This window comes from Crinia signifera, chromosome 12 (genome assembly GCF_055691185.1).
Source record: "Crinia signifera chromosome 12, ASM5569118v1, whole genome shotgun sequence".
Taxonomy (NCBI): domain Eukaryota; kingdom Metazoa; phylum Chordata; class Amphibia; order Anura; family Myobatrachidae; genus Crinia; species Crinia signifera.
This window is the reverse complement of record NC_139228.1, coordinates 51,610,861-51,637,576: the sequence shown is the minus strand read 5'-3', so window position 1 is coordinate 51,637,576 and position 26,716 is coordinate 51,610,861. Positions and strand designations below refer to the sequence as shown.

At 48.2% G+C, this 26,716-nt stretch overlaps 1 protein-coding gene across 6 annotated transcripts in view; it reads right to left on the bottom strand.

Annotated features, from left to right (window-relative positions):
- Positions 1 to 4,344: 4,344 nt before the first annotated feature.
- DGLUCY (D-glutamate cyclase) overlaps positions 4,345 to 26,716 on the bottom strand; it is a 29,548-nt gene continuing 7,176 nt past the window's right edge. For 5 of the 6 annotated variants that reach the window (XM_083167164.1, XM_083167167.1, XM_083167165.1 and 2 more), the window contains exons 2-13: positions 25,857 to 25,971; positions 19,902 to 20,055; positions 19,625 to 19,823; positions 19,224 to 19,374; positions 17,397 to 17,519; positions 16,820 to 17,017; positions 16,362 to 16,622; positions 10,232 to 10,331; positions 8,626 to 8,774; positions 8,392 to 8,511; positions 5,887 to 6,038; positions 4,345 to 4,984 (exon numbers count right to left, since the gene is read on the bottom strand). In XM_083167164.1, the coding sequence (XP_083023290.1) occupies positions 4,844 to 4,984; positions 5,887 to 6,038; positions 8,392 to 8,511; positions 8,626 to 8,774; positions 10,232 to 10,331; positions 16,362 to 16,622; positions 16,820 to 17,017; positions 17,397 to 17,519; positions 19,224 to 19,374; positions 19,625 to 19,823; positions 19,902 to 20,055; positions 25,857 to 25,959 (1,851 nt within the window). In that variant the 5' untranslated portion in view covers positions 25,960 to 25,971 and the 3' untranslated portion in view covers positions 4,345 to 4,843. The remainder of the gene's footprint in view (positions 4,985 to 5,886; positions 6,039 to 8,391; positions 8,512 to 8,625; positions 8,775 to 10,231; positions 10,332 to 16,361; positions 16,623 to 16,819; positions 17,018 to 17,396; positions 17,520 to 19,223; positions 19,375 to 19,624; positions 19,824 to 19,901; positions 20,056 to 25,856; positions 25,972 to 26,716) is intronic. The other variant, XM_083167168.1, reaches the window with a different exon arrangement.

The window sequence follows — 26,716 nt, the reverse complement described above, 5'->3', positions numbered from 1 at the left end:
GTAAGAGTTACGCTGCGGGAGGGAAGGGTTAGGATATGGGTAGGAAGGAATGGTAAGGCTGCAGGAGGGAAGGAAGGGTTAGGCTGCGGGACGGAAGGAATGGTTAGGCTGGGGGAAGGAAGAAAGGGTTAGGCTGCAGGACGGTAGGAAGGGTTAGGCGGAGGGATTGAATGGTTAGGTTGTGGGAAGGGAGGAATGGTTAGGCTGTGGGAGGGAAGGAAGGGTTAGGCTGAGGGAGGGAAGGGTTAGACGGAGGTAGGGAAGGTTTAAGCATTCAGGAGGGAAGGTAGGGTTATGCTGTGAGAAGGAATGGTTAGGCTGAGGGTGGGAAGGAAGGATAAGGCTGCGGGAGGGAAGGGAGGGTTAGGCTACAAGATGCAAGGAAGGGTTAGGCTACGGGATGCAAGGAAGGGCTAGGCTAAGGGTCTGAGGGAAGGGTTAAGCATTCAGGAGGGAGGGAAGGGTAAGGCTGCAGGACTGAATGAAGGGTTAGGCTGCAGGAGGTAAGGAAGGGTTAGGGCTGGGGGAGACGTGGAATGGTAAGGCTGCAGGAAGGAAAGGCAAGATTGCGGGATGGGAGGAAGGGTTAGGCTTCAGGATGGAAGGAAGGTTGTGGGAGGAAGGGAAGGAAAGGTTGGGCTGCGGGAGGGTAGGAAGGGTTGGGCTGTGGGAAGGGAGGAATGGTTAGGCTAAGGAACGGAAGGAAGGGTTAGGCTGCGGGTAGGAAGGAAGAGTAAGGCTGCAGGACAGAGGGAAGGGTTAGGCTACGGGAGGGAAGGAAGGGTTAGGCTACAGGATGCAAGTAGGGGTTAGGCTATGGGATGCAAGGAAGGGTTAGGCTAAGGGTCTGAGGGAGGGAAGGGTTAAGCATTCAGGAGGAAAGGAAGGGTTAGACGGAGGGAGGGAAGGGTCAGGCTGCTGGAGGGAGGGAAGGGTAAGGCTGCTGGAGGGAGGGAAGGGTTAGGCTACAGGATGCAAGGAAGGGTTAGGCTACTGGATGCAAGGAAGGGTTAGGCTGTGGAAAGGGAGGAATGGTTAGGCTGCAAGACGGAATGAAGGGTTAGGCTGCAGGATGGAATGAAGGGTTAGGCTGCAGGATGGAATGAAGGGTTAGGGCTGGGGGAGGAATGGTAAGGCTGCAGGAAGGAAGGGTAAGGTTGCGGGATGGGAGGATGGGTTAGGCTTCAGGAGGGAAGGAAGGGTAAGGCTGCGAGACAGAAGGGGTAGGCTGTGGGAAGGGAGGAATGGTAAGGCTGCGGGAGGGAAGGAAGGGTAAGGTTGAGGGAGGGAAGGAAGGGTAAGGTTGAGGGAGGGAAGGAAGGGTAAGGTTGAGGGAGGGAAGGAAGGGTTGGGCTGTGGGAAGGGAGGAATGGTTAGGCTGAGGAACGGAAGGAAGGATTAGGCTGCGGGAGGGAGGGAAGAGTTAGGCTGCGGGTAGGAAGGAAGAGTAAGGCTGCAGGACGGAGGGAAGGGTTAGGCTACGGGAGGGAAGGAAGGGTTAGGCTACAGGATTCAAGGAAGGGTTAGGCTAAGGGTCTGAGGGAGGGAAGGGTTAAGCATTCAGGAGGGAAGGAAGGGTTAGGCGGAGGGAGGGAAGGGTTAGGCTGAGGAATGGAGTGAAGGGTAAGGCTGCAGGAGGGAAGGAAGGGTTAGGCTACAGAATGTAAGGAAGGGTTAGGCTACGGGATGCAAGGAAGGATTAGGCTACGGGATGCAAGGAAGGATTAGGCTACGGGATGCAAGGAAGGGTTAGGCTGTGGAAAGGGAGGAATGGTTAGACTGCAAGACGGAATGAAGGGTTAGGCTGCAGGATGGAATGAAGGGTTAGGCTGCAGGATGGAATGAAGGGTTAGGCTGCAGGATGGATCGAAGGGTTAGGGCTGGTGGAGGAATGGTAAGGCTGCAGGAAGGAAGGGTAAGGTTGCGGGATGGGAGGATGGGTTAGGCTTCAGGATCGAAGGAAGGGTAAGGCTGCGGGACAGAAGGGGTAGGCTGTGGGAAGGGAGGAATGGTAAGGCTGCGGGAGGGAAGGAAGGGTAAGGTTGAGGGAGGGAAGGAAGGGTTGGGCTGTGGGAAGGAAGGGTTGGGCTGTAGGAAGGATGGAAGGGTTGGGCTGCGGGAAGGAAGGGTTGGGCTGCGGAAAGGAAGGAAGGGTTGGGCTGCGGGAGGGTAGGAAGGGTTGGGCTGTGGGAAGGGAGGAATGGTTAGGCTGAGGAATGGAAGGAAGGGTTAGGCTGCAGGAGGGTAGGAAATGTTAGGCTGCAGGAGGGAAGGAAAGGTTAGGCTGCAGGAGGGAAGGAAGGGTTACGCTGTGGAAGGGAGGGAAGGGTTAGGCTGTGGGTAGGAAGGAAGGGTAAGGCTGCAGGACGGAGGGAAGGGTTCAGGCTATGGGACGGAAGGGTTAGGCTGAGGGAGGGAAGGGTTAGGCTGTGGAAAGGGAGGAATGGTTAGGCTGCGGGAATAAATGAAGGGTTAGTCTGCAGGAGGAAATGTTTGAGGCTGAGGAACGGAAGGAAGGGTTAGGCTGAGGAAGGGAAGGAAGAGTTAGGGCTGCGAGAGGGGAGGTATGGTACAGCTGCAGGAGGGAAGGAAGGGTAAGGCTGCGGGACGGAAGGAAGGGTTAGGCTGTGGGAAGGGAGGAATGGTAAGGCTGCAGGGGGGAAGGAAGGGTAAGGCTGCGGGACGAAAGGAAGGTTTAGGCTGTGGGAAGGGAGGAATGGAAGGCTGCAGGAAGGAAGGGTCACTTCATTGTTGTCCATATCTAAATCCACTCACAGGGGCCCAGTGCTCTTGCCGCACAAATAGTGCCTGGGTGCCAGACAGCTGCATTAGACCACCATGTATGTGGACGTTCTGGGGCAGATGTGCTAAGCCTTGTGGAGTGATAAAGGTCTGTCCGGTCATTTCGGCATCAGACAGTCTGTGAGTGATGGCAGCGCTGACAGCTGTGACGGACCATGGCCTGAATTAGTATCTATAATAATAATAGGCATTCTGTCTCACAAAAATCCTGTAACTGCAGAACAATACCATGTTACATTAGAAATCGTGGTCACAGCATTTGAGCATCACTGATATTTTCCAGGAATCTGTTTTCCACCACCGTGGTCTGCGGTTTGCCAGGAAAAGGCTGCTGTTCTGCTAAGTATAGCTGCGGGCGGAGGCAGATGTCTGAGGGTTACAATGAACACCCGCCGTCCTGTCTAGGCTGCAGTATCCTACTGCATCTGTACAATATTGCAGAATGAGAGAGGCTAGGAGTACCGCCACCACTACGTGCGGATGTGTAGGGTATTGTCAGTAGGGGAATCTGCCAGCTCTATCTGATCAGCCGATGAGACATACTACATGGAGCCATATCATACACACAAGAGACAGAGGACAGAAGGAGAGAGGGGAACGGAAGAGACATTGCCTGAGATTAGGGGCCTGAGCAGAACCGTAGCAGGGTGGTAAGTAGCGCAGGCCATGGTCTTCTTAATATAAAGGCACAAGGTCCCCACAATTATAGGAGCCAGGCTCTGAGCAGGAGCTGCTGTGGTCACACAATAAGAGTGCACCATTCTCTTCCTGCTTCTCAGCCTGCAACTACACAGTGATTGGCTGTCAGCATGCTGACTGGTGGATAGATGGAGCTATCCACCAATCAGTGTGCAGCATTCTCTACCAGTGTAGTGTTCACTCTATGAGTGACAGCGGGCAGGGTGTCGGGGGGCGGACAGGGCACGCCGACATCACAGCTGGGGGCGTGCCCGGGCCGGCGGCGTCATGAAAGGGGTGTGCCCGGGCCGCCGCCGTCATGAAAGGGGCGTGCCCGGGCCACCGCCGTCATCAAAGAGGGCGGGCCCGACCACCACCGTCATCAAAGGGGGCGGGTCCGGCCCCTCCGAAGCCACTGTGCTGCCAAGGAAGCGCCGGGCATCGCCGTCTGCGGCTAAGCTGGGCTTCCCCTTGAGGCTGTTTTAGCGGGGCGCTGTGAGAGGGGCAGGGCGCAGCGCCCTGCAAAAACAGCCTAGCGGGAACACTACAGTCTCCGTCCTGCAGCCAGACAGTGAATGGCTGTCAGCATACTGACTGGTGTATGGCTGGAGCTATCTACCAATCAGAGTGCTGACAGCCATGCACTGTATGAAACCATGTGAATAGTTGGTGCATAGGACGAGAGGAGTGCAATAAATATGACAAATCCCTGTGATGTGAAATACTCTGTGCCGCTGTGTAGATCCTGGTGACCTGATTGAATGGCGGGAGTTCCATCGCTACCCACCTCAAAACAGGGAGGAGATGACCAAAAGTTGCGATAACTCTAATGGAGGAAATAAACGTGTTTGGAAATAGAAAAAATAGAAATAGAAAAAAACTTAATTGAACAGAGATTTTTCAGGCCAATAATTACACAACAGATGAAAAGTGTTACATTTCAGCACAAAGCTAATTACACGGAAAGGTCAGTATTATAACAAAAATGTTCCATGTGTCTCCCTTCTCCTTAGTGGCGCAAAACGCACATTATATATATTGTACGTGTTATTACATGTGTCTCCCTTCACCTGCTATGTATATTATTACATGTGTCTCCCTTCACCTGCTACGTATGTTATTACATCTCTCCTGTCTCCTGCTACGTTTATTATTACATGTGTCTCCTGCTACATATAATATTACATGTGTCTCCTGTCCGCTGCTACATATATTATTACATGTGTCTCCCATCTCCTGCTACATAAATTATTACATGGGCCTCCCATCTCCTACTTATTGACGCAGATCACGCGTTACACTACGTGTTATTACATGTGCACGTCCTGCGGAATACGGGTGAACTCCTGAATACAACATATGGCTACACCGTGACGTCCAGGAGCCGCTGGATCATCTCGGAATGTGCGCTGAAGAATGGCAGACCATCCACCTCCATGGCCAGATTCCCAGTCTTCCCACTGCGGATTCCATGAGTCACCAGTATCCCCAGCAGCTTCTCCTCCTATTGGAATAAGACGTGTGGTGTAATTCATACAGAGGTGCATTGTGGCCACAATCTCCCTGTTCTGCTGGGGAACGACCAGTATATAACTCTGGGTCTGCGGCTACCTGCCCCAAGCTGAGAGTAACGCAAGACCCAGAAGCCCCTGCCACAAGCAACAGGTCATCTGCCACCAATGGGGGTGCTTGTGTGGCAGATACTAGTAACAAGGAGGAGCCATCTTACCAATAATATAATAATAATAATTTTATTTATATAGCGCTCTTTCTCCAATAGGACTCAAGGCGCTTAATAGAATAGAATAGAATAAAATAGAATCAACTTTATTGGCCAGGTGTGCTTGCGCACACTCGGAATTTGTTGTGGATATACAGTGCATCATCAAGCAGGGATGAAGGGGGGAGGCATTACATAGGTTACATTGACACATTTCATGCTGGCAACACATGCTCGCCGAGTAGCACAGCTGTATAAGCAGGGACAGTACAGTATCACACAGAGAACATATACCCGCCAAGCTGCACAGCGCCTAGGCAGCCATCAGCGGTGCCACTGGTCGCTGCAGCAGCCAGGTGGTGACAATATAAGCAGGGACAGTACAGTATCACACAGAGAACAGACGGAATGAAGGGTTAGGCTGCAGGATGGAATGAAGGGTTAGGCTGCAGGATGGATCGAAGGGTTAGGGCTGGTGGAGGAATGGTAAGGCTGCAGGAAGGTGCACAGCGCCTAGGCAGCCATCAGCGGCGCCAGAGATAGAATGAATGTAATACAGTACAGAAAAGCCAATAAAAACAAACCAGAAAACATGGCCTCCACAGGATATATTATAGAGGCAATAACGAGGTGACACCGTTACAGGGGAGCATACATAGCTGTATCCAGTGACACGGGTGCATTACCTTACTGACAGATGGCAGCGAGGACGCCCAGGGCTCTGCTGCTGAACATTTGGGGAATCCAACTGCTCTCCTCAGGTACCGCTCATGGATCTCACAGGTGTTCAGGAGGTATAAGGCGCAGGAGACGGCATAACCTCCCCAGTTAGACACACCTACAGGAAGATAGCAGCAAGTATGTCAGCATTAGCCACATTCTGTCGGATGCTCAGCAACCACAGCCTGACAGCTTCATTACTTCTACCTATTATCATCATCATCAGTCTATGTCAGCATTAGCCACATTCTGCCGGATGCTCAGCAACCACAGCCTGACAGCTTCATTACTTCTACCTATTATCATCATCATCAGTCTATGTCAGCATTAGCCACATTCTGCCGGATGCTCAGCAACCACAGCCTGACAGCTTCATTACTTCTACCTATTATCATCATCATCAGTCTATGTCAGCATTAGCCACATTCTGCCGGATGCTCAGCAACCACAGCCTGACAGCTTCATTACTTCTACCTATTATCATCATCAGTCTATGTCAGCATTAGCCACATTCTGCCGGATGCTCAGCAACCACAGCCTGACCGCTTCATTACTTCTACCTATTATCATCATCATCATCAGTCTATGTCAGCATTAGCCACATTCTGCCGGATGCTCAGCAACCACAGCCTGACAGCTTCATTACTTCTACCTATTATCATCATCATCAGTCTATGTCAGCATTAGCCACATTCTGCCGGATGCTCAGCAACCACAGCCTGACAGCTTCATTACTTCTACCTATTATCATCATCATCAGTCTATGTCAGCATTAGCCACATTCTGCCGGATGCTCAGCAACCACAGCCTGACAGCTTCATTACTTCTACCTATTATCATCATCATCAGTCTATGTCAGCATTAGCCACATTCTGCCGGATGCTCAGCAACCACAGCCTGACAGCTTCATTACTTCTACCTATTATCATCATCATCAGTCTATGTCAGCATTAGCCACATTCTGCCGGATGCTCAGCAACCACAGCCTGACAGCTTCATTACTTCTACCTATTATCATCATCATCATCATCAGTCTATGTCAGCATTAGCCACATTCTGCCGGATGCTCAGCAACCACAGCCTGACAGCTTCATTACTTCTACCTATTATCATCATCATCATCATCATCAGTCTATGTCAGCATTAGCCACATTCTGCCGGATGCTCAGCAACCACAGCCTGACAGCTTCATTACTTCTACCTATTATCATCAGTCTATGTCAGCATTAGCCACATTCTGTCGGATGCTCAGCAACCACAGCCTGACAGCTTCATTACTTCTACCTATTATCATCATCATCAGTCTATGTCAGCATTAGCCACATTCTGCCGGATGCTCAGCAACCACAGCCTGACAGCTTTATTACTTCTACCTATTATCATCATCATCAGTCTATGTCAGCATTAGCCACATTCTGCCGGATGCTCAGCAACCACAGCCTGACAGCTTCATTACTTCTACCTATTATCATCATCATCAGTCTATGTCAGCATTAGCCACATTCTGCCGGATGCTCAGCAACCACAGCCTGACAGCTTCATTACTTCTACCTATTATCATCATCATCAGTCTATGTCAGCATTAGCCACATTCTGCCGGATGCTCAGCAACCACAGCATGACAGCTTCATTACTTCTACCTATTATTATCATCATCATCAGTCTATGTCAGCATTAGCCACATTCTGCCGGATGCTCAGCAACCACAGCCTGACAGCTTCATTACTTCTACCTATTATTATCATCATCATCAGTCTATGCCAGCATTAGCCACATTCTGCCGGATGCTCAGCAACCACAGCCTGACAGCTTCATTACTTCTACCTATTATCATCATCATCAGTCTATGTCAGCAATAGCCACATTCTGTCGAATGTTCAGCAACCACAGCCTGACAGCTTCATTACTTCTACCTATTATCATCATCATCAGTCTATGTCAGCAATAGCCACATTCTGCTGGATGCTCAGCAACCACAGCCTGACAGCTTCATTACTTCTACCTATTATCATCATCAGAGTCTACTATGTCAGCATTAGCCACATTTTGACACATGCTCAGCAACCACAGGGTGAGGCAGCGATGTTAACCACTGTGGAACCCAGCTGTCCTAGAGTAACATATAGTATGTTGGGGCCACATGCACTAACTTCACCAGCAATGTGCGTGCAGGATGCCAACACATAAACCATACTGATAAAAGTGCTGTAGGGGCTATTTATCATTCAATATGTACACCCCCCCCCCCCCCCCCCCCAACATTAGTAGAGTTATGTAAAATACGTCTGAAATATATAGAAAATGGACAAGTGCTACTCTCTTGTTGTGGCTAAACGCATATTATACCCCAGATTCATACCACTGAACCCTAAAGCTGTATAGTGCAATTAGTGAGCACATTCTCTTCCCAACACAAGGACATTCTATGTGACAACCCCGTACCCGCTCCATCGTCTTCTCGCGTCACTCACCGGCGATAACAGCGAAGTCTGCGGCCACATCACACGCAATGACGTCTCCGTTTGGGATGTACTTTTTTACAGCCTCTTTTACTTTGCCCGTTCCCAGCTCATTTCCCCCGTCTCCGATTCCTGATGGGAGAACAGCCCGTTACAACTGCACGGTGTGTGATCTGGTCTCACCGCTGACCCCCCTGGTGATTACACCAAGAGAGAGAGTGGAGAGTTGTGACGTAGCATACATACCGGTCGTGGTGACACCTGGAATATTCTGCGCAGCCACAAAAAGGTTATCAATGGGATCCACCAAATGTTTGATGTTTATTTTTCGGGCATTGTAATAATTGCCGTCGCTGGCCCGGCCAGCTCGTTCTATGGCAACCAAGTGGTCAAACCTTGGGAGAGATGAGAGGAAAAATGATTTGGCGTTGCCATAGTTTGCAGCAGCAGGAGCTAATGTAACTTACATTCTAACACCACCAATCAGACCCAGGTGTGCTCGTATATAGCCCCAGGTGTGCCCGGATATAGCCCCAGGTGCGCCCGGATATAGCCCCAGGTGCGCCCGGATATAGCCCCAGGTGCGCCCGTATATAGCCCCAGGTGTGCCAGGTGCGCTCGTATATAGCCCCAGGTGCGCCCGGATATAGCCCCAGGTGCGCCCGGATATAGCCCCAGGTGTGCCTGGATATAGCCCCAAGTGCAATCCTAGATAGAACCAGGTGCACCTGTATACAGCCCCAGGTGTGCCCATATATAGCCCCAGGTGTGCCCGGATATAGCCCCAAGGGTGCTTGTAGATAGACCCAGGTGCGCCTGTATATAGCCCCAGGTGTGCCTGGATATAGCCCCAGGTGTAACCGGATAAAGCCCCAAGGGTGCCCGGATATAGCCCAAGTGTGCTTGTAGATAGACCTAGGTGCACCTGTATATAGCCCCTGGTGTGCCCGTGCAGTTTCAGGTGTGCCAGTACATAGCCCCAGGTGTCTCCATACATACATACATACATACATACATACATACATAGTTACATAGTAGGTGAGGCTGAATAAAGACTTGCATCCATCTAGTTCAATCTATGTTTATAGTAGCTTATCCCTTGTTGTATAGTATGTTATGATATTTTACAGACAGATTTTGTTACTTATTCGTACCCATGGATGTTTTTAACCAATAAATGTTTATCCAACCTTATTTTAAACATATTTATAGTGTCTGCCTACACCACTTCTCCAGGAAGAGAGTTCCAAAGTTTGACTGCTCTGACTGTAAAGAAATTTTTTTCTTATAGATGAACAAAATCTTTTTTCTTCTAATCTAAACTCGTGCCCTCGCGTCCTAGATTCCTTTCTAGTAGAAAAAAGGGTGTTTGACAGTTCCTTATATTGGTCCCTAATATATTTATACATGTTGAGCATATCCCCCCTTAAACGTCTCTTCTCTAGTGTAAATAGTCCCAAATTGTTTAATCTTTCCTCATAGTTTAAATTCTCCATTCCTCTAATAAGCTTTGTTGCTCTTCTTTGGATTTTTTCTAATTCTATGATGTCCTTTTTATAGTGCGGGGCCCAGAACTGGGCCTCAGGTGTGAATGTATATAGTCCCAGGTGTGCCCGTACATAGCCACAGGTGTGCCCGTACATAGCCACAGGTGTGCCCATACACTGCCGATCTGCCACACTGACTAACATACCAGAATAGTGATGAGTAATCTACCAGCCACCACAGAATAGGATACCCTTGGTTTATTAGGCACCAGAGATAAATGACTTGTAGTCCTGTACCTGCCCTAGGCTGGCGGAGGTGTTGCGAGTCAGATAAAGCACCACTCATCGGTATAGTCTCGTCTAACCTGGGTGAGGCTGGGTCTCCGTTCTCACACAGGAATTTCAGAGCAGAATCTGGAGTGTCCTCTTTATAAGAAAGCAGAGGCACCGACGCCGTCAGCACTCCTGGGTGTAAACCAAACAGAACGATCAGCCAATAGTAATGCAGAGAGACCAAAACAACGGGCAATAGATGACAGAGCAGCAAGTGACTCCGACAGCCCAGATTGCACCTCGCTTCATTTTGCCTGACGCAAGTACACTCAGGGCAGCCCAGGGGTCCATAAAGCGAGGAGGTGCCAACTACTGACCCCAGGAGCAATGGCTATTATAAAGCAGATGCTTGCGATATATAATTCCACACATCCCTGGCACTCTTCCTAGCTGGGTCATCTCCCGGATAATGGTTTCAGCTGCCATTCCGGTATCGGCAGAACAGAAGCGACTCTACACTGACTGTCACGTCACCGGGTCACTTCAGAAAGGGACCCCAATAGTATACTCTGGGCAGTCCTGGGTTCTGAATTACTTTTTTGTGGGAATGGGGTTGTGGGAATGGACCAGTGCACAGGTTGGTATTGGTTATTATGAAGAAGTATGTTGAAATCCACAATAAAGATAAATTACTAGGATGAGGTAAGTCTCGTCATTTACTTAGTAACTGTTGTGGAGGTGCTCCCTGGAGAGTAAGATCAAGTATTTAGGAGGAAGAAGGGAAAGACTCTCTCTTTGTTGGGGCACTCTTACTTGGAAAAATTACAAGAAAGAACTATAAGGAAAACCTAATCACATTATGGTAGTTTGGATAATTAGTGACACACTATTTTAATCTTCTATGTATAGATTTAAGTTCATTTAAAAAGATTTCTTTATTCGTAATTTTTAAAAATAAGCACTAGACATTGACAAACAAAACCAGACGGGTACACATAACAAAAAAACAAATGTAAGAGCTTTCAGAGTGAGCACTTTAGTATGGAAAAAAGTGATGCTATTCAAAATTCACAGACCCTACCACAAACAGTTATAAGTATGGTATTCAAAAATCACAATTCCAACATGGGCTATTACAGCATACGCACTAAGGGACAGTTTGTAGGTATGTGATGCTATTCAAAATTCACAGACCCTACCACAAACAGTGATAAGTATGGTATTCAAAAATCACAATTCCAACATGGGCTATTACAGCATAGGCACTAAGGGACAGTTTGTAGGTATGTTAAACAGACACTGTAACACGTTTGATAGTTGTTCTTGTGAAACCAAATTAGTCGGTTATAAGCAGAAATACATGGTCATTGGAATAGGCCTATACATATCTAACCAGTCTTGAATACAAAGAGATATATATCAGATACATTGTTATTGTTAGGCCATTAACAATGTATCTGATATATAGTAATCTGTCTGTTCTTATTCAGGTTGGTCTGTCCAATCTTATCTAGCCAATTTTGCTGCTAACTCACACATGTATAGTATACGTTGCAAATCTCACTATTCAAAAAGAGGGGTTTTCACTTTATTCAAGAAGGTGATCTGAATGGTACTGGATTAAAGCGTACAATGACGGTTTAATTACACAAAGTTAGAAACCAGCGAAAAATATATATTAGTTGTAGGTATTATAGGAACAGGGGGAGAAAGTGGGTGTGGGGCAAAAAAAAGGGGAAGAGAAAGAAAGAGAAAAAAGAAAAGAAAAAAGAAAGATGGAGAGGAAAAAGAAAAAAGGAGAAAAAGGGAGAATTTCCCCGTAGGTGACAGTTCACCAACTTTATATACCTATAGTATATCAGGAAAAATGATTTCTCGCAGTGAGGTCTCCCCCGTTGCTACTCGTCACAATCCAGTATACCAGCTGCCACTCAGAGATCGATGGGCCTTCAAGGTATTGTGGGAAGTCAACCTGTACTCCCTGATTGTAACCTCCGGGACCGCTGCTTATGTGTCACAAAAAAACACACACATTGAAAAAGCCCCTTGGTGCAACGATTGTCTGTGTGCTGTCAGAAACGCTGATTTACAGCACCAAGGAGACACTTGATCATTTACAAGTGCCTCCGCTCGTCACACACCTGTGCATGCCGCAGAAAACTCCCCGCCGATACGCTGACTTGTAGCGGCTCCGGAGTACATTGGAAATACGCTGACAGACGGCGGCTCCGGGGACACGCTGCTACAGAGCATCACGGACTTCCGGGACTGTGTTTCATTCACAGCGGCACACCCAGCCGAGATCAAGGACTTGATCCCCGGGGTGAAATTGGAGGTATTTACTGTCTCCTCCTCCACGCTCCCTTCCCCTTTTTTCCTTCTCTTTTCTCCCCCTCTCACGCCACTATTATCCCTAATGTTTTCCTACTGATAACAGCTGGACTGCATACTGGGTGCCGCTCACCCCCCACCAATACAGCTTATTGCAAGTGGGGGACAGCAGCGCATTCCAGAATTAGCACTTAAGCTGAGCCTATTCTCCTGACACTTATTCCAGTTATCACAGGAAACACTCATCCCAACGGAGGGGCAGTGACTCACACTGCACTGGATTTATCTAACCAGGGGAACATACCCTACCCTAAAGGACAGCAGTTTTCCACTACTCTTTTTCCTCTCTCCCTGTACCCTCAACAACCGGGGCTCGCTCACCCGCAATACCTTCAAACCCACCAGCATTACCATATGCTGAGGGAAGCTGACCAAACCCGGGTCACCTGAGTAGACAGAGGGGATGACCCAACTGAGGAAAATTAGTGTACCCCAACCTTGTCATAGGTATATAAAGCTGGGCAGCAGCGGTCCCGGAGGTTACAATCAGGGAGTACAGGTTGACTTCCCACAACACCTTGAAGGCCCATCGATCTCTGAGTGGCAGCTGGTATACTGGATTGTGACGAGTAGCAACGAGGGAGACCTCACTGCGAGAAATCATTCTTCCTGATATACTATAGGTATATAAAGTTGGAGAAGTGTCACCTACAGGGAAATTTCTTTTTCCTCTCCAGCTTTCCTTTTCTCTTCCCCATTTTTTGCCCCACCCCCACTTTCTCCCCCTGGGAGAGGAGACAGTCATTTCCTATAATACCTACAACTATGATATATTTTTCGCTGGTTTCTAACTTTGTGTAATTAAACCGTCATTGTACGCTTTAATCCAGTACCATTCAGATCACCTTCTTGAATAAAGTGAGAACCCCTTTTTTTGAATAGTGAGATTTGGAACGTATACTATACATGTGTGAGTTAGCAGCAAAATTGGCTAGATAAGATTGGACAGAACAACCTGAATAAGAACAGACAGATTACTATATATCAGATACATTGTTAATGGCCTAACAATAACAATGTATCTGATATATATATATCTCTTTGTATTCAAGACTGGTTAGATATGTATAGGCCTATTGCAATGACCATGTATTTCTGCTTATAACCGACTAATTTGGTTTCACAAGAACAACTAGCAAACGTGTTACAGTGTCTGTTTAACATACCTACAAACTGTCCCTTAGTGCGTATGCTGTAATAGCCCATGTTGGAATTGTGATTTTTGAATAACCTACTTATCACATCCGGTGGGGGCCGAGGATGGTCGCACGAACACGGAGCTCCTTTTTCCCACCCAAGGAGTTCCCCCATCCTCGGCCCCCGGAGAAGAGTGGTGGAGGCGTCGGAGGCATCGGGAGACGGTCGGGAGGGCGGATGTAGGAGACGGTTGGAGGCAGCCGGAGGAGGCGAGGAAGCTGAAGGGGCAGAGCACGCTAGCTCCGTCCTCCAGACTGATGGGGCAGCCGGAGGCTGCTGGGGTCGGTCCCACACTCCCGCTCCATTCCTCGGAGCTCCCACCCCTGGCGCCCCCCCTCCCCTTACCGCACAAGATGGGCAAGCTGCGAGCAGGCAGTGGACCGGGATCCCCCCGGGCAGCAGCGGACCGGGATCCCCCCGGGCAGTGGCAGTCTGGGCCTAGCAGAGGCCCCACACCTCATTAACCAAGCATCCCCGGCCAGTGGACCACGGGCGCAGCGGCAGAAGAGAACCCCCGTCCACCCCACGACCTACTGTGAGGTGAGGAGGATCTGGCTTGGACACCAGCAGTGCCAATTCATGGCCCCAGGCTCCCTGGCTCACCCCCTCGTAGGCCGGTAGGAGAGGAGGCCTCTGCTCTGGAGGACACCGGCATATGCTACCTTCCCTGCAGGCCCACACCCCGGCCCCCTGCCTCACCTAGGAGATGAGACCCCTGCCCCTGGATGTCTCACCAGCAGCTAACAGCAGGTTCGAAAAGACTATCGGGGCAGCAGCATGGAACTCAGCACAAGGAGGGCCCAACTCCAGCCCCAGGCCTCACTGACTCTCCCCAGGCCTTACTGACTCTCCCCTCCCCCACCCCCGCAAATGGCGCCGCAAACGGCTGCCTCGGATGTGTGTACTCAGCCACATGTAACCTCTTATCCCCTGTCCCCTGTGTGATAATTGTACTGTCTCTGCTATAACTACGATGTCTCTGCTCATACTGTTACCTTCCAGGCTGCTGCAGCGACCAGTGGCGCCGCTGATGGCTCTATAGGCGCTGTGCAGCCTGGCGGGTATATGTTCTCTGTGTGCCAGTATAATGTCCCTGCTTATATTGTAACCTACCTGGCTGCTGAAGCGACCAGTGGCACCACGGATGGCTGCCTAGGCGCTGTGCAGCTCGGCGGGTATGTGTTCCTTGTGTGATACTGTTCTGTACCTGCTTATACTGCTACCTACCTGACTGGTGCAGCGACCAGTGGCGCCGCTGATGGCTGCCTAGGCGCTGTGCAGCCTGGCGGGTATATGTTCTCTGTGTGCCAGTATACTGTCCCTGCTTATATTGTAACCTACCTGGCTGCTGAAGCGACCAGTGGCGCCACGGATGGCTGCCTAGGCGCTGTGCAGCTCAGCAGGTATGTGTTCCTTGCGTGATACTGTTCTGTACCTGCTTATACTGCTACCTACCTGACTGGTGCAGCGACCAGTGGCGCCGCTGATGGCTGCCTAGGCGCTGTGCTGCTTGGCGGGTATGTGTTCCCCGCATGTAACGTCTCAATGTAATGTATGTAATCCCCCCCCTTCATCCCTGCTTGATGCTGCACTGTATATCCACTAAAAAATACCTAGTGTGCGCAAGCACACATGGCCAATAAAGTTGATTCTGATTCTGATCACTGTTTGTGGTAGGGTCTGTGAATTTTGAATAGCATCACTTTTTTCCATACTAAAGTGCTCACTCTGAAAGCTCTTAAAAATGTTTTTGTTATGTGTACCTGTCTGGTTTTGTTTGTCAATGTCTAGTGCTTATTTTTAAAAAATTACGAATAAAGAAATCTTTTTAAATGAACTTAAATCTATACATAGAAGATTAAAATAGTGTGTCACTAATTATCCAAACTACCATAATGTGATTAGGTTTTCCTTATAGTTCTTTCTTGTAAAAATGTATGGGATAATTTACAAACTTTTGTAATTTTTCCAAGTAAGAGTGCCCCAACAAAGAGAGAGTCTTTCCCTTTTTCCTCCTAAATACAGTCCTGGGTTCTGTATGAGCTAAGAGGCAGCAGGAAGGGGTTCCACAAAACTATCTACAAATACAATCTGATGAAAGGGTCCAGCTGGAGCATGGTCAATGCCCGTAACAGCAGTCGTGCACAGACGGTGGGCAACGGTTCAGGGGCAGGAAAAGACGTTGGACCAATAGGAGTGATCAATACCTATAGGGAGTAGTCAGGAATCAGGACTTAAGTGCCTACAGGATGGGGGAAATTTACTAAAGCTTCTAACACTGAAAAGAGGTGATGTTGCCCATAGTAACCAATCTGATTCAGTCTACCGTTTCTCCATTGCATCCTAGAAAATTATAGAATCTGATTGGTTGCTATGGGCCCCTTTTGATTTTTAGAAACTTTACCCCTGAGACTAGCAGTAAGTGCAAGCAATCACCTAGCACTGAGTGCTCAGTCTGTCTGTGATTTATAGCACCAGAAGCCAGGGACAGTGCATAAGCGGTTATAATCCACAGTGCGACCTTGTCAAGCTTCCAGACACCCTCCATCCAACCCCCCCCCCCCCCCCGGTTTGAGCCCCATAACCCCCACACACACCCCCCACCCCGGCACTGTTATAAGATATAATCTATACCTTGCTCTATAGCCTTCTCCAGGATACTTCTGTTCATGCTGATGGCGCGTTCATCCGTTACTATGGCGACCTCCTTCCCTAGGGCTTGCAGCATGGCCGCCATAGCGAGCGCCCCAGGGGGACCATCTGTTTCCTCTGGAGGTTGGTGCTGGAAGTGGGTGGGGAATCCGGTGGTTATCAGTACAGACTTGGCGTGAGACAGAGACAGACAGGACTTCAGCAGCTCGTCCCTGGTAAGCAGGTGTTTAATGCCGCGCTCACCTGTAACATACAGGGTATAACGTTATACATTAATATATCTTTCAGCTCTTCTCTTTCACACAGCATATAAACTTCCTTTTATAAACACAGCCTGAAACATGACAGTTAGGAGCTGATTGGCGGCTACTTTATCTCTCCAGGGCTTAGTAGGTAGACCCCTGTAGTCTTTATGATTATACCGACGGTACTATTCTTACCTGGGTCCACCCCAATAATGGTCTCCAGTGCTCGGATTTTGTCTGCTGTGCGCTGGGACACCAGGCTGTAATGCAGGGGATTGGACGAGATCTGCACAACCTCCGGCACCTCTGCGGAACGCCGATCTGCCGAGTCCTCATTTTTAACGTCAGTAATGAACATGCAGCCAGGAGAATGCGTGAAAGCTAAGGTGGGTTCTGTGAGAACAGAGGGACATCGAATATAACAGATGACGCAATTATTCTGCTGCTGTTTATTATCACTCCCCAGGTGTTACGGAGGAATGATCCTGAACTTTGTTGCCCAGCTACAGTAGCAGCCTAATCGCATTAAAGCAGCAGATGTAATTCATCGTTGAATAAATTAGTTCCCTACCAATAAAGCTGGACACACACTACTGAGCGATCCATTGTCTCATCCGGCAGACTACACAGACATATTACTTACATTTTCACATATTGGGCAGTGTGCAGCGAATGATAACTCCCTCGACCTGTGCAGCACCGCAAAGCTGTACATTCCTGCTGGATTCTCCCCTATCTGTAGTATATTACCCCCCCCCAATATAATACTTACTGCAGCTAAGAACAGCATCCACCCCGGTCACGCCACAAGCCCAGAATACCGGAACATCACCCGGCTGCAGCTGCACGGCGTCTCCATAATCTGTGTTCTGCAGATCTCTGATGCCGAGGAAACCTGAGCGGTGACAGAGCGGAATAGTATTAGCAGAACTCAATACAGAAGAAGTGATGTAAGATGGTAAAATAACCTTATATATATATATAATGATGTGCACAAATGCATCTACTCCTCCCAAATTACTTTGTTCCTATAGGAGGGTATCAGCTGGCACTGTAGCATTAAATTACTAATAAACCCTTTGTGTGCATCAATTGTGCAGACTAAGGGCAGTATTCAATGCTCCCAATCCAGTTTTTCCCGGCGAATCAGGCTGTTTTTACTATCAGTGTAGAGCCTTCGGTGGCCATCCCCATCAGTGACGCCGGGGCCCGCTCTCCTGTTCTTGACGGTGGCGGCCGGGCCTGCCCCTTTTTGTCACGGCGCGGCCTAGGCACGCCCCTTTTGTGACTTTGGTGGCCCGGGGCGTCGGTGGGCCTGGTACACCCCCCTTACGCTGCCCCGTGCACTGCAGCGGTGCCCTGCCCGCCCTAGTTCCTAGAAGGAACACTAATGAAGCACTTGTGATAATACCACATGTGCGTGCTCCCGGAAGATTGAATCTGCAGTTGGTGGGTGGTTCCAAATTTCTGCCATTATAATGAGACATTTCCTTTCATTCTTCCTTTGCTTCATAAGAAATTACGTCCAAGAGTTAGAGCGCAGTACAAACCTCATATCCTAAGAATATATTTGTATTGGCTCTTAATTCATCCTTTAGCATTGCTTTTTCTCAGAATAAATGTATTTCAATAAGCTTTGTACCTGTGATGGGATCTGTTTGCCTGTTGACTCATTCATGCTGTATATCTTGTTATCATTCGGGTAATGGTGCCGGGGACTGACTGAAGGTGTACTTGTAGTAGGGCAAGGCGGCCTCTCTGTGTAGGTCCTGAGTTATGTGGTGGCAGAACCTGAGAGGTAAGTGAGTGTGCTAGATAAAGGGGGAAATTTACTAAAGGAAATTTGTAAAAAAATAGGTGTATTTGTATCCAGAAATACACTTATTTTTAACATTTACTATCCCGAAAATACGGAAATTCGTATTCATATTGATGTGCTATCAATATGAATACGAATTGCCGTATTTTCGGGATAGTAAATGTCAAAAATAAGTATATTTATGGATACAAATACACCTATTTTTTACAAATTTCCTTTAGTAAATTTCCCCCAAAGTGTGTATGGTGGTGGGGAGGGGGGAGTAATCTTTGTTACACAGACAAGTTATGGTTAGAGTTAGGCTGCGGTTACGGGTAAGCTGCGGTTGCGGGTAGGGGTGCCGGACGGGGTCCAGACAGTCGGGATCAGTCATGTACCCGACATCAGGATCCGACAGTCAAAACCCTGACAAACGGGGGCACGACCACGACGCCCATAGAGGGAGAATAGAATAGGTGGCAAGCGTAGAGAGCCACCGTGCCTGCAAGGGGCTTTGTTGCGCTCACCATGCTGTTTAGGTCCGGCCAGTTGGGATCCCGACGTCGGGATAATGACTGTCAGGATCCCGACTGTCGGAACCCTATACCACACCCGCGGGTAGGCTCCATTTGTGGTTAGGTTGCAGTTAGGCTGCGGTTACTGTTACAGTCAGGCTGCTGTTACAGCCATAATACACGTGATGGAAGTGTAAACTCCTGTATATGACATCTGTATACATGGCAGCTGGGCTGCTGTTCCATATTACATTGTTATAATGAGATTGTTATGAGGACAGCTGACCTGAGGAGCCGATATGGACGGGGGCCCCATGGGAGGTCTCCATAGAATGTGTGGCTATTACTGCAGCATGCAGCTTGTCCTGAGGAATCGGTCTCATGGTGACCACCAGATTACAGGAGAACGGACCCACCGACTGGCAGGGAACTGTGGTCTGTAGGATAGAGAGAGCCCGCATGAAAAACAGGAGATATACAGCACAATGTTCTCTGTCTATGAGGAAAGTCACCCTACATGCAGAGATGGTATACAGCTTATGTTTTTGCTACCTATTTAATGTGCGCTATGCCACCCCAGTACTGCAGTGTGATACTGCATCTGTCACAGCAGGGGGGCGCTGCTTGCACACACTGGTGGGGTAATAGCCCCATCACCCGTTGGCACAAAGATGTCATACCCCTCACCATGTACATGCTGACATTCCGTTCCTGCTCCACATTCCGCACCGGGACCCCCAGCTTCTGCATCGCACTTTCAAAGGAGAAGCTGCAGCCCAGGTAAAAGGTCACCATGTCCTTCAGCTGCTGCGAGTAAGACTCCAGGCTGGTGGTAGTGCCAGTGTAGCTACCATGCTCATACTTCCGATACTGGATGCAGTCTGTCCTACAATATAATCCAGACAGGGACATGACATAACCTCACACACAGATAGAAAAGGAGCCCGAAGTGAGGGTCACTCACCGAATATCCGAGTCACTGCTCAGAGGAGGACACGCCCACTCCCCAGGGGCACTGCGGTACAACAGGGGCAGGGGGCCGGAGTTGGCCTGGCAGAAATTCTCAAAGTCATTCGCTAAGGATTTTTGCAGGACCACCACATTGGCCTGGCTATAACCTAAAACGCAGACATGATGTATAAGGTTCCTGTGATTTGGGGCATCATGTCTAACTAATGCATGTCTAACTCTTATCACTATCTAACTAATGCATGTCTAACTCTTGTCACTATCTAACTAATGCAGGTCTGACTCTTGTCATTGTCTAACTAATGCATGTCTAAAGGTGGCCATTCATCAGAAAGATCGGTCTTTCAATCATGATTGTGTCCAATTTCCCTTCAACTCCCCGGCAGTCCTTGGTGGTTTTTGGACATACAATGTACTCATAATCTGTCATACAATCCATCTGCTGCATGATTGTATGATTGAATCTTCATTTAAATAAGGGATCAAAAGGATAGGAGTACCAAAAATCCCGTGTTTTTTTGTTAATTTACAGGTTGCCAGCAACTACCAATCTGCTCACATCTGCTGTGTTATGCCATTATTAAATAGCCCCAAAGAAGCAATCCTCTGAAAACTGTTTTCAGAGTAGTGACAGAATTGTGCAAAAGGGCATCCACCGCTCTCTTCAGCCGCCCGCCCATCTGCCGCTTGGATACTTCTGCGGCTCCCAGCGTCATTAATGCCACGGGCCGCCTGGAAGCTGCAACTCTCTTCTCTGCTAGTCAGGGAGGGAGTGTCACATGACTCTGGTTGTATGAGCCATCTAAAGACAAATTGCATGTGCTTAAAAGCACATGCAATCTGCTCCCAATCCCAACTGATCTGACGCGCAGCACGTCAGATCAGAGGACCAATCCTCCAATTTCCCGGGGATGGCATTGTATGACTATGTGCACACAATCTGAAATGTATAACTAATGTATGTCTAACTTGTTTCAATGTGTAACTAATGCATGTCTTTTTTCAGTGTCTAACTAATGCATGTCTAAATTTTGTCACTGTGTAACTAATAAATGTCTAACTTTTGTCACTGAGTAACTAATGCATGTCTAACTTTTGTCACTGATACCCCTTTCAGACAGAAAAAAAGACCCGGGAATTTCCCTGCTCTTGCCGTGTCGACCCGGGTTTTTCTTCTGTCTGAAAGGGTCAACACGGGTCTAAAGTTCCGGGACTTCGACCCAGGTATTTACCTGGGTTTTTCCCGGGTCTGTATTCCAAAAACCCGGGTCGCCGGCTGTCTGAAAGGAAACGACCCGGGTTTTTGGGATTATTACACATTGTTAGGCACAGATTGGCTCTCCTGGTGGGGTGCTGGCTGATTGGTTGTGAGGATAGGCTTCTCTGATTGGCTGGGAGGGCATGGCAATGGAGCTGGCCTCTGAGGTCATTAGGGAGCTGAAAAAAGGATGGCATGGCCCACTGGTAGAAGCAAGAGGTGAGAGCTGCTGGCAGTGAGAGGAGAGGAGGATATCGGCAAACAGATGACTGGGACAGTCAAAGATGCCACAGTGTACTCAAACATTGCAAATATACTGACAGCCATGTGAGGTAACATGTACCTTCCAGTATAGAAAAACAATAAAACTTGTTTACAACATATCCTTGTGTCATGCCATGGTTAATGCAATGCAGTGACCAGTCACCACCCACTTTTGATGACCTCGTCTCTGTGTGCCTTTAAAACTGTCCTTTTCTTATGACACACAGAGTTTTGCAGGAAAAATCTGGCTTCTGTGTGAAAGGGGTAGACACGGGAAATACCCGGGATTTTGCTCCTGTGTGAAAGGGGGTCAGCCCCTTGCTGCCTAGTTGTACCCGGGTTTTTGTATCCGGGAAATACCTGGGTTTTTGGGATTTTTCTGTCTGAAAGGGGTATTAGTAACTAATGCATGTCTAACTTTTTTCACTGTGTAATGCATGCCTAACTTTTGTCACTGTCTAACTAATGTATGTATAATGACCTATTGACTGTCTAACTAGTAATTGTCTGTGAGCTACACCACACCCCAACCAGTGCCATGTGGGTGTGGGCAGTACTATGTAGGCATGTACAACGCCTACACTATTACCCCCAATGTCTCCCTAAATAGAGGAAAGTATAACAATTGCAACATTTTGTGAAAAAAAATAATATTGTGGGACAGTGTACCGGTATGTCTGCTGCCACCACAGTAAAATGAGCCAGGGGAGCTGAAACAGCGGTGCACCGCAACCCGTTCATTAGGGGAGATGGCATAGGGTATATCTAGGGGGCACTATGTTACTCTGTAGTAACTCATTTTTCTGGGGCCCCTTTTAGTTGGGATGTACAACGTTCCAACTTATCGGTAACTATGAAAGACTGGTTTTTTTATCCTCCTATCCTGCCTCCGTTCCTACTTATCCTATTGTATTTCGTTCGTCCACCCACCTATTTTTAGTATGTTAACTCTTATGAGCAGGGCCCTCCTTCCTCACGCACTCACCCTACCTCATTACCTCACCTGTGCTCCTGTCCTGTTCTTCCCTTCCTCTACTTCATCTTCAGTCTCCTTGACAATTTTGACACCTACTTCTGAACTGATGCTGATTTTAGTTCTACCAGCTATACCCCTATTTATACTGTATCTTTCAACACACCCTGTACGTTACCTTGTAATTTTATTTAATTTTTTTGTTTGCTATGTACGGCGCTGCGGACACTTTGCGGCGCCTTATAAATAAACGTACTACTACTACTACTACTGGTTAATACTCAATACAAGAGCTGCAGCGCCCCTGTGGCAGAGACAGAGAACTGCTCAGTGTTATTCAGCAATTTAAAATGACATATGAATCCTGCTGTAAGTGCAATAACAAAAGGATATTTTCGGTGACATCAACAGTAAAACAAAGTGGGTACTCTTTACCTAGCACGGCGCCCACGATAATGATCGTGGGCATCGCAGGTAAAAAAATCGCGGGCATCGCGGCCATTGAATGCACTAAAAATTGGGTGCGACGCGACCGACGCGATGCCCGCGATTTCCCATAGGGAACAATGTTAAATGTCTCAATTAACCCGATTTTCATGTTCAATGCCTCAATTGACCCGATTTTTCCATAGGAAACAATGTTAAATGGCCCACAGAGGCCAAATAGCCACCCTGAAGTGTAAAATGGCCCCCACAATTGTTAACGCCACCCCATGATCAACGTCAACCCGAAGCGTGGCGAGCGCAGCGAGCCCGCGAGGGGCGGCGGTACGCGTCCTACTACCTTTTCATACCCCCACTATCCACGTCGGCGTGGAGTTGAGAATAGAATAGTGTGGCGAGCGCAGCGAGCCACCGAGCCCGAAGCGTAGCGAGCGCACGCGGATACCTTCACAGGTAAACGCGTCTCTTCACGGGCTTCACAGGTATCCGCGTCCGCTCGCCACGCTTCGGGCTCGGTGGCTCGCTGCGCTCGCCACACTATTCTATTCTCAACTCCACGCCGACGTGGATAGTGGGGGTATGAAAAGGTCGTAGGACGCGTACCGCCGCCCCTCGCGGGCTCGCTGCGCTTCGGGTTGACGTTGATCGCGGGGTGGCGTTAACAATTGTGGGGGCCATTTCACACTTCAGGGTGCCTATTTGGCCTCTGTGGGCCATTTAACATTGTTTCCTATGGAAAAATCGGGTCAATTGAGGCATTGAACAGGAAAATCGGGTCAATTGAGACATTTAACATTGTTCCCTATGGGAAATCGCGGGCATCGCGTCGCACCCGATTTTTAGTGCATTCAATGCCCGCGATGGCCGAGATGGGCGCCGTGATAAGTAAAGAGTACCACAAAGTGAAATGAATCACCATATGCGGGACAATAAATTACATTTACAATCTCTTCATAAAGCAAACTCGCCTGAAAAGTTCTGTCAAACCCTTAAACTATTTGTGGCTGAGCGATATCAAGACACCTGATAATACCGATACTCGGGTGTTTCATACATTAATACTGCTATTTTACAAAAATTCCAGGTCACACATAGGATTTTTGATCTGGGATTTTGGCTGAAACGGGAAACTTGGGAAAGTAGGGAAGCAAAGGAGGAGGCATGTGCAGTGGCATAGCTATTATGTGGTAGACCCCTAAGCGGCTTGGGGGAGCAGCGCCAGCGGGGTCTGTGGTGGGCGCCGCTCATCTGATAGTCAGTGTCAGTGACAGAAGTACAGAACAGTGACAATCGCCCAGCTGTGGCAATGGTGCACAGGCATGAAGATCCACTGCTGCTGGCCTAGGCATTGCCTGTTTGTTAATGACATTGTAAAGCTGTACACAGAGCCTATTGGCTACTGTGTACAGTATTGGCTGGTGGGGGTGGGCTGGGATGGAGGGGAGGCACCACTGAGCTGAGGCAGCACTTGTCTCTCTGACTGACCCCCTCTGACTAACTCCCCCTCCCCAGCTACCCTGCCCCATTCACGCCCCTGTCTGAGTTGAAAATCCTGGGTAAGAGCCGTTTCAACCGCTTGTTACCCAGGAAAGACCAGCCAAACATCTAGCTCCTACCATGGGCAAGAAATTCTTACCTTGTCACCATTTCCATTGACAAAAACCCTGGATAGATGTAGATGCGCATTTATGTGCAAAAAACTGGTATTTTTAGGCTGGTGGAAAAGGGGTATTAGTTGTAGTAGTTGTACTTTGGCTCCAGTGTCTAATAATTGACACAGTGACCATTTCTGGAGTTTGGACATTATTACACGTGATCACGACAATATTTGGTTTGTTTGTTTTTTGTTTTGTTTCTATGTATTATATGTTTATTACATTTTGGTAGCAAAATACAAAATAGTCAAACACTGTAAAGGTCCCCATACACGCTGCAATAGCAGTGTGCAATGCGTTGCAATGCGCGCTCTCATGGGCATCGCATCGCACAGTATGTGCTACACTTACTTTTTGTACTGCTGGCGGATCGCATAGCATGCAAAACGCATCCGTTGCGATCCGCCCGATAACGCGTTGCATTGCACGCTGCGATAGGAGATCTTAACAGTACATACAAAAAACAAATACAGATTATATGCAACCTAAATGGGTCACATACCAACAATATCCATTAAACCTCGTCCATTATAAACCAAACAAGCAGAATAATAACAAACAAAAACAGACAAAGACAACGCACAAATAAAAGGTCAAGGGGCAGAAGGAAAATGAGGAGGGGAAGAATGTGGAACCCCATAATACAAACATAATGGTATTTGGGAAGAGACAGTTGTCCACAGGGGAGACTAAAACAGCTTAATCAGTGTAGAAAGCATAACAGAGATCCACGCTCCGGCAGGGTTTAGTAGATACAATCGAGACAACTTGAAGTCTAACCACAGATACCCCATAGTTGTGAACCCCTGATTCCTCTCCAGGGTCCACCACAAATCTTCCATGGATGTATACATATCAATTGGGATGACCAATGGATGTAAATGGAGGAGCCACGATGAGGGAGAAGGGACCCAAATACCAACTGATCCCAAAAAGTGCAAAGTAGTTAGCAATCCCACCAGATGTGTGTAATGGGGAGCCTATCTCTTCATTACACCCCAAACAACATTTAGGCACCCTAGGTAGCCTCTTAGTTACAGTTAGACATCTATACCATTGTTAGAGTCTCAATCACAGAATAATGATCATGACAATATTTAATTTGTACAGATACTAGAAAGAGTTGAGCCCTGCACAGGACACATAAAATTGTAATAAAACAATATAACCTGGTAATCAGAGTTCAGAATCGCTCTGTCACATATGGTCAGTAATACAGTTCTCCTGCTGGACTTGAATTATTACAAGTTATGGGAGCAGTGACTAGGGCCAGCTCTACCAGTAGGCAGCTGCCTAGGGGCTCGTGAGGGGGGGGCTGTTTGTGTATTGACCAGTGCCATGGAAAGTGCTTATTACCTGCAGACATCCCCGATGTGTTCCGAATGTTGATTTGATTGTGTCGGATTAAACCTCGGACGGCAGCCGGTGCAAGAGACCTCAGTGCATGCAGGCAAACCATACCCGCGGCCCCCTAATAAACAAACCACAAGCATTACAACCAAAGGCAATCAGAGGTGCGCCTGGTTAAGCCATGATATCTGCATTTTACATACAAACACTGCACAGGCAAGTTAGACCGAAGCACAACCCCAGTGCTCTAAAACCAAGGAGACGTAGACTGAAGGAACGGATGACATCATTACCCCCTTTCTATGTCAGTAACGCACCCCAGTATACAGCATTAGGAACACAAAGAAAATGAGGAGGGGAGGTAGAGCGATAACGAGCAGGGCCCTCTTCCCTCATGTGTGTTTTCCTCTCCCTCTTATACCATCATCTCCTCCCAACGTCCTGCAGCATCACCAGGTCCCTGGGTTCTGGGTCGAGCTGCTGTTTGGGTTCTAGAGCTGCAATGTCTATAACCCTTGTCTGTGTCCTGCAATGCTCTGTAGTGGAAGCCACATACGGTTTCTGTACCATGGAAGGTGTTCGGTACACCATAACTATGCCACCTACCTGTGATGACGACCCTACTGGTATATCCATGACAGGCATATGCTCAGCCTGTGGCAGAGGACAGTACAGGCTGCTCTCATCTTCCAAGTGATCACTTATAAGTATCAATTGTTAACTACCTGGTTACACAGTTATACACGGGCACTGGGTTACACAGTTATACACGGTTATACATGGGCACTGGTTACACAGTTATACACGGTTATACATGGGCACTGGTTACACAGTTATACACAGGCACTGGGTTACACAGTAATACA